This window comes from Branchiostoma floridae, unplaced genomic scaffold (genome assembly GCF_000003815.2).
Source record: "Branchiostoma floridae strain S238N-H82 unplaced genomic scaffold, Bfl_VNyyK Sc7u5tJ_1494, whole genome shotgun sequence".
Classification (NCBI taxonomy): Eukaryota; Metazoa; Chordata; class Leptocardii; order Amphioxiformes; family Branchiostomatidae; genus Branchiostoma; species Branchiostoma floridae.
Genome location: NW_023365729.1, coordinates 382,543 through 390,932, shown reverse-complemented (window position 1 = coordinate 390,932; position 8,390 = coordinate 382,543). Strand labels below are relative to the sequence as shown.

The 8,390-nt window shown below is 40.9% G+C and overlaps 2 protein-coding genes across 2 annotated transcripts in view; one reads left to right on the top strand and one right to left on the bottom strand.

The window, feature by feature from the left end:
• LOC118407844 (putative ankyrin repeat protein RF_0381) overlaps positions 1-2,228 on the bottom strand; it is a 12,252-nt gene extending 10,024 nt beyond the window's left edge. Inside the window, exon 1 of the mRNA XM_035808383.1 lies at positions 2,050-2,228. The gene's annotated coding sequence lies outside the window, so the exon portion shown is untranslated. The remainder of the gene's footprint in view (positions 1-2,049) is intronic.
• A 5,438-nt stretch (positions 2,229-7,666) lies between these two features.
• The window catches only part of LOC118407840 (melatonin receptor type 1B-B-like), a 3,344-nt gene continuing 2,620 nt past the window's right edge, over positions 7,667-8,390 (top strand). Inside the window, exon 1 of the mRNA XM_035808379.1 lies at positions 7,667-8,352. Coding sequence (XP_035664272.1) covers positions 7,979-8,352 — 374 coding nt within the window. The 5' untranslated portion in view covers positions 7,667-7,978. The remainder of the gene's footprint in view (positions 8,353-8,390) is intronic.

The following is an 8,390-nucleotide window of genomic DNA, read 5'->3' as shown; positions in this document are numbered from 1 at the left end:
ACGACAATTGCAATAGCTAATCATTCAGTCTTTTTTATGACCGAATATGCAGTTAGCACGCACCGGAGCGGGCACTTTTTAGCTACGACCGTACAACTCAGAAGACAGAACCCAGAACTGTGTGCCTCCGACCCAGACAGCCATCGAACATTGCCTGTTAACTTCTTTAGGTAGAAAGAAACTTTCACCAATATCACTGCTAAAAATACACCTCAGTGCAGCCGTTTACGTTTTTGGGCCGGAATTCGGAATAATACATCAACGGAACCTTAGAGTTATTGTGTATGCAATCTGAATTGAAAAAAAGCGTTTCAGTCCGTCACTTGCAACAAGATACAGCGCAACGGTTGCCGTATGTACTAGTTTATATTGTTGTGTCATGATTGGTATTCTAAGACGGTTATTTGTTTGATGATACATACTGTAACAGACCGAGATAAAGTACTAGTAACCAATGTTGTGTGATGTAGCGGACAGCTGTGTAGAGCTGTCTGTCAGGTAAGACAGAATATAGATTTATTTCTGTGGCAATTCAGGAGAGCAACAAACCGAAGTGACATAGCATTACGATGTCTCAGTCAGCCTACATTCAAAGTCTCCCGTGCCCAGTTTACGGGAATCCCTATCTTTGTGTCATTTCTTTATCGTTAGCATGGTCGTCTTCAAATCAGCATCCAAAAGAATTCGTTACATGTCCAAGCATACCATTGATTATTACAGAAAGGAAAGCGTTGTCAGAAACATCGGTAATCTGGGTATTTCAATTCTGAATCATTTACCATATCGAATTCTACCTTGTTGAATTCCAAAACGCCCCTGTCAATGCAAATCATTCCATATTGTAAGCAAAACTTCATGTACAAAAATTAACAGCTATGACTCATATAACATTTTAATCTCATACAAAACCACTATCCCACCATAACACTGACTGACCATCATTGTTGTGTGGCTCTCGCCCCTACATGTCTTTCCGACGTCCATGACAACAAGTTCACAACATTCCACATCATCGTTAACACATCAAAATCGAATACAAAAACCACCACCACATTGTTGTTGTTTTGTTGACCTTGTTTAAAACAGACTAATCATCTGTTGTGCGGCTGTCGTCCCTACATGTCTTTCCGACAAGTCCGTCACAGCAAGTTCACATATTCCACAGCATCGTTAACACATCAAAATCGCATATAAAACCACCATCCCATGGCCATTGTTGTTGTTCTTTTGTTGTCCTTCTTGAAAACCGACTAATCATCTGTTGTGCGGCTGTCGTCCCTACATGTCTTTCCGACAAGTCCGTCACAGCAAGTTCACATATTCCACAGTATCGTTAACACATCAAAATCGCATATAAAACCACCATCCCATGGCCATTGTTGTTGTTGATTTGTTGTCCTTGTTTAATACAGACTAATCATCTGTTGTGCGGCTGTCGTCCCTACATGTCTTTCCGACAAGTCCGTGACAACAAGTTCACAATATTCCACAGCATCGTTAACACATTAAAATCGCATATAAAACCACCATCCCATGGCCATTGTTGTTGTTGTTGTTTCGTTGTCCTTGTTTAAAACAGACTAATCATCTGTTGTGCGGCTGTCGTCCCTACATGTCTTTCCGACAAGTCCGTGACAACAAGTTCACAATATTCCACAGCACCGTTAACACATCAAAATCGCATTAGAAACTACCATCTCATTGTTGTTGTTTTGTTGTCCTTGTTACAAACAAACTGTGAAACTGTGGTCCCAATATCTTCCGACAAGACCGCAACAACAAGCTCAAAACATAACCACAGCTTCCTCAAGATGCCTCACGCCCAGCATGCCCCACACCAAACATGGCGACACCTTTCCCAACATGGCAAAAACTTTCCCGGCATGCCTCACTCCCAGCATGCCTCACTCCCAGCATGCCTCACTCCCTTGACATCATCCAACATGGCGGCGCCCTATGATACAACATGGCGGCGCCCTACTCCGCTAACGAAAACAAAACAGGTTGTGCTATCGCAAACCTGTAAATAGTACAGAAAATGCTGCTTACCTTTCATCCACAGTAGACGTAGGAAATATGGTTGTTTGCTTCCAAATAGTCGACTTTGTCTGACCTTGGTCTGAGTTTGCAGATCGTGACGTCTGGCTGCACTTCCACTGTCGTACATCGGGTGGCGCTAGATTTTACGTCACTTTGCCGTTTCGCGCCCTGAAGTAGCACGGACTCTGGTTCCAGAGAAGTAGCTTTCAGATAACGCTATGATGGTAAAATTTACATGTTACTAAGCCTGGGGCTATTGACACTATTATCCTGCACTATTTGCACTATTACTGACTGGATGATAATAGCCACTTTAATTCACTGAGATACTCAGCTAGCTACTGGTAATTATCGTTTCTGCATCACCCCTACACACAGCTACCTCTCGATGCGTTCATACACTTCTCATACACACAATGAAACACCAACACAAGTGTTAGGATGGGCGCCAGTGCGTTGACACCGCAATTCACTGAGATACCCAGCTAGCTGCTCAGGTAATTATCGACTCTGGCCACGGCTTGTTTTTGACATCTTTGTATGCATTTTTTTTTTCTTTGTGGGTCTTTCTATTTTGTCAGGTAAGTTTCAATTCATGTTTACGAAGTAAAGTTCCTAAGTTTTTAATCATCGTCACAAGTTCATGGGCGATGAATGTAACGGTTACTTATGCCAGTTGGTTCAATTAAGCACTGGCTTCCAAACTCTTTGTATGTACAGTACTCATAAAAGGTGAGCTTGCAATCTATGCATACAGAAATCTCCCGTCGATTTATTCTGTTCTTCTTGACACATAGCTAGACAATCGTCTACGGCGATGTATTATGATATGTACCTGCTATTGGCTTTGTAAAGTTCGTTTCATCTTCAATTCATTAACGTTATAGAACAATACGAAAGACAACACATTGTTGACACTTATCACACATAATTTATTCCAAATTCATGCCCATGAGGCTAATTTATAAACATGAAATAATTGAATGTGGTCCAAATGCAACTAAAAATCTAAATTCTAACATATAAATATTAAGTGGTTGAATGTACATACGGTACAGAATAGGGGACATTCACAGATGAAATCTGTTTTATTTTCCACTGCATTCGTTGTGCGCTGCTTAAAATTTTTTTCATGAACTGGTATCTATCAATAGCAGACTACAGTTGCCAGTTTGACACGAGGCTGTCTGTGGCTTCTCGGCGGCGTGTAATGCTAGTTCACCTTTATCCGTGGGGTAACCTATATCCGCTGTTCTTTGAAACAGGGTATTTTTCAATAGGGATATCAAGCTAGTAGACGGACGGTCCAAGCCTTTGAAATGAAGTGCTACAGGAAACTGCTCAGGGTCAGCTGGACAGAACACCGCACCAACGACTCAGTACTAGCAGAACTGGGAATAACACGAACACTCCTAAACCTGGTGAAAAGGAGGAAGTTACAGTACTTTGGCCATGTCACTAGGGCACAGAACATCACGACCCACATACTGCAGGGAAAGATCAACGGTACCAGATGCAGGGGGAGACCACGAACTCCGGGAGATGGAGTGATGACATTAGGGACTGGACAGGCAGCTCCCTGGGGGAATGCACCCAGACGGCTAAAAACAGGGAGGAATGGCGAAGACTTGTGCTGGAGACAACCATAGTCTCCGACCCTCCTGATGAGGATGGGACTAGGTGAGGTGAGGTGAGACGGACGGTGGTTTTAAAGTTAGCAATGTTTTCAAAACATTGCAGTTTAAAACCACCATCCAACGACTCGATATGTTTAAATATATTATTCTTAAAAACTACGGTTATAAGTTACCCCGCGGGGAAAGGTGAACTAGCGTTAAGTATCAGGGTGATAATTATAAATTGAATGTATTGCGTACAACAGTTTCTACAAAACAACTCGCATTTTCACAACTCTTACAGTTTCTCATCAATGTCAGATGAAATACAAAGGTCATTATGTTCTTGCTATGTTGCATTATTTTAATGGCATGTCGTATTCGCTAGATTCACTATTGGTAACAGCTAAAAGAACAGTGATATAGATGCGTTTATGAAGGTTAGACATTCAGCTAAAACTATATTCAAAAGCAATTTAATCTCTACAACTGGATAAAAATTGGATATTTACTTCCGGACGTTTAGAACTACTGTAAATGCATTTAAGTTCGCGGGGATTTAATTTCGCGGTAGTGGGAAAAAGGACTCGCGGAACACCATAGACTGAAGTCTAACACCATAATAGAAAAATATTCGCGGTGGCTTTAAGTTCGCGGTGAAGTGCTCACCGCGAAAACCGCGAACATTAATCCACCGCAAACATTTCTGCATTTACAGTATCAATCTTCTTCAACGTTCCTAGAATGAACTGGCAGTACAATTCTATACAATGTACATCTAACTGGAAAACGGTTGAACACGTTGACTCACTAACTCATGAAGATCGTAGGCTATTATCAATCATGTTTAGAATATGTTTATACAGTTGGCAAGACAGTACATTGTACCATAGGAACTGTTACTGTCTTTTGTGATATAATTTAGATGAAATTTTGTGATGAGTTCAAAACGTAAGGTTCAGATCTGCCCAAAACATCACATCCAAAGATCCACCTGTTAAACGCATTTCCCCTTGAAGTTCTTACTACAGTGATTTGTAACAAGGAAATGGAAACAACCTGTCAATTAGTAATATATGTTCCATTTTCAGTATATTTCGTGCTTATAGAAGGCATTTGGACACCATACAGTTTGGGGGCATTTATATATTTTTGCAGGAAAATCCAGAAGACACCAGGTTAACATGGGAGTATTTCAATAACACCATTAAAAATTGACCTTGAGCGGTATTTATTACAGTTAGAACTTTCTAATAGCATAGAAAATATACAGTAGCCTAATTGTAACATTAGTTAGTTTATTTTGCCCCACTTACTGTCACGGTGTGAATTTCAGAACCTTCACACTGTTGGATAGATGTGCACTCAGGATGGCACTTAGGCTAAAGATAAGCTGCAACCCATTGTACCATTCAATAGTTCTTCCTAACCTTCTTAGTCTAACTTGTCAGTTTTCATCGGGGGCCTGGTGCTGATAGACTGTGGCCCATCATTTAGTACGCATTCTCCGCTGAGCCCCTCGATAAATGCATTACATCCATCCTAGAAAATAAGCATATCTTATTAGCTCCGTGGAAAGATAAGCAAGCTGGTACGTCATTCAATAAAGGGACTCTTTCTATAGCCAATCTGTACACTTGTATATTTGCGTTTGTAACTGCATCTCAACTGTGAGCAGCGACACCTGTGTTGCAGTCCAGTATGAACTTATTGTCACCGAAACGCTGGTGATAATGAATTAATGTTTATGTAAAAAGAGTCTCTTAATTCAATATGTTATCAGCGTTTGTTTGAAAAAGAAAAAAAGAGTGCAAAACATAGGTACCTAAACCGGCATATAGGAAACATACTAATATGTCAATGTGTACAGCCAATAAAATCTCCAGCATTTACCAATGAGTGAAGCCAGTACTTGTGTTCCTTAGTTGTGCAAAGATGTTTTGTTGGGAAAATTTATTCGCAGCTAAGCTCGAGTAAATTCATCTGTAGCTTTCACACGAGATTCAAGGAAATTCCTCAATAAATTAATGTTCTGCCCCATTCTCATCATTTACGTTACGAGCTGAATGGACCGCTATTCATTGAACCATCATATCATCAAATGCTTTATTCTATGTAAGCTTTCCATGTTATTAGTTGAGTGAATTGCCTCCATCAAAATTGCAGTAACGAAAGGCTGCAAGTATTTCGAGTATTTAGGTAGATATATCATAGCTGCAACAATAACTATCTTACAGACAAAACCATTCAAAGTGGAGAAAAATGCTGGCTTGGTTGAGTTGATATTTATTGCCTTCTGTAAACAGTAATTCCTTCTCGGATAACATGGATCCTTACGATCAGTGATTGTCAGTTATTCTCTCGTATTAGATCCAATTTGCAATATATACATAGAAGTTTATTTTCGATATAATATACCAGGATTCATTATCACCTACATATCCAAATTGCATATTTTTGTAATATCAAAGTTTTATCTTCGGATGGCGTTTTTTTATCTGCTTGTGAATAAGTATAATATATTGGTATTGGTATTAGTATCATAAAACAATAGAAATTGGGTTTCTAGTGTAAAATTCAATCCACGTTGCTTGAAGAGCTTTGTGAAAGGTCAATTGATGGTAGGAAACGCTGCCCAAGATTGTCCCAGTTATCCACTGAACCTAACGCTCGGCCGTCAGTCTCTATTAGGAGGTAACTATCACTCTCTTTGATGCATGAGGAAAGAGGTTGTTTTCGGCTGAGAGGGTCTTTTTGATGAGGCACCATCAGTAAATTTTTATTGCGTGATAACTTGTGCAACGATTGGTGACGACAGTTCTTGCGCATCTGTGTCCTATGCTGAACAATTCTATAATCAGTTGACGGCTCTCAACAAGTGTTCTAAGCCCTGAATATTGTCTCTCATAGCATTTCCACTAAAACAGTTTTCTTCCAAAAAGATCTACTCAATGGGGGTCCTTTTACTTTTAACTTCCTTACTACACTGCAGCTAGTCTCCAAGCAGACCCTACGGTGCCTAAAGAGATAGTATCAAAGCTGGCAAAGGAGTATAGCCGGCCAAAGGGAGATAGCCGGCTAAAGGGAGTCAAACTGGTGCCGCTATGCTAAGTCCCTTGCCAGCTTTGATACTATTTCTAAGGCACCGTAGGGTCTGCTTGGAGACTACACTGCAGCAGATATCTCATTGACTGTGGTCTGACGACATTTCAATCAGGGCTTGGATGAATGAATGACATTGTCTCAGTTTGCGTTATTGTCTGCCTTCTGTGCATAATCAAAGATAATTACAGACAAGGAGGCGTTTGTTTTTGCAAGGAGGTGTCAAAACAATTAATCTATTGAAAGATAAGCAGATGCCACATTGAGGGGGACCAAACTACACATTTGGGAGTTTTAAACTTTGAAGCCCTAGTTCGTAGCTTCGGCAGTGTAAACAATACTCAAGAACGTTGATGAAGATATGTTAGTTTATTTGGTTCCTTGTTGGAAAATTCATTACATCTTATCATATTGAGATGTTGACTGATAAAGTTATGGTCACCCCCTAAAATAATCTTTTGAATTTAGAAATTCATAAAAAGCTTTTTCTTATTTTCAGGAAACAAAATCATATAGTACATGACTGTCGCAACATCCTATAAAAATATCACCGCTCCAGGGTCACGACATGAAGTTAACTGGGCTATATTAGTATGGACCAGAAAATGTGTCAAGGGAAATACACTTGCCTAAATGCCTTCCTTGTTCGTTTCTACGACTCCCACAATCTCCGTTTATCAACTGGTGTAAACATTCTGAAATTCCAAACGTTTGTAATTTGTATCATACACATTCAGATTTTGTTCGCTGTCGCAGATATAGTTTGATCCCTTCTTGTTTATTTTTCTTTTCAAAGAGATCATATCAATAACATGTTTCTATATCTTACAAGGCAAAAACAAAGACAAAACATTTCAAACAACGAGATTTCTGTGGCCCATCTGGATCTATGTTCAGGAAAATGTTGAATTCGATTCGATGCTTGATAGAACTGTTCAGTCGGTGCAGCTTTTGAACGCAGCAGTGCGGCTAAGAAACTGTTGATATCCGATCCTCTTAGATGATAAACCACGGCCCCAGTGCGATGAAGAGAATTTTCGTCTTTTCAAAGGACATATATATGTATGGACACCCGTCCTAGATATAGTGCTGCTCCTCACGTAAGATGATGATTACTATCACCTAGCAACAGATTCGTATAGCCTATCTGGTCGTTTGAGGCGTGGCCGTAGAATTAGCATTCATGTTTTGGGCACCAGAGGGACCGACAGAGATCAGATATGGCGAATGTTAGCCGGCTGGAACAGGATTTAGTTCCAGCAACGTTTAGTCTACTGACTGTGTTTAGCGTTGTCGGAAACCTTCACGTAATCTTCGTGATTTTAAGATGCAGGCGTCTCCGGACACGGCTGAATCTCTTCATCGTGAACATCGCTGTGAGTGACCTGATCTTCACGGCGCTGTACGGCCCGGTGTCGGCGGTGTCGGTGGCGCGGTCGGGCGGCCTCAGGGACCACGCCGTCTGCGTCGTGACGGGGATCGTCGGGCTGCTGAGCTGTTACGAGTCGGTCCTGTCCGCGGTGCTTATTGCTCTGAGCCGCTGCGTCCGCATCACCAAGAGTCACCGCTACGATGAGCTGTTCTCCCATAGAAGGTGCTTAGCATTCTCTTGAATTGTACGTTGCTTGTGTA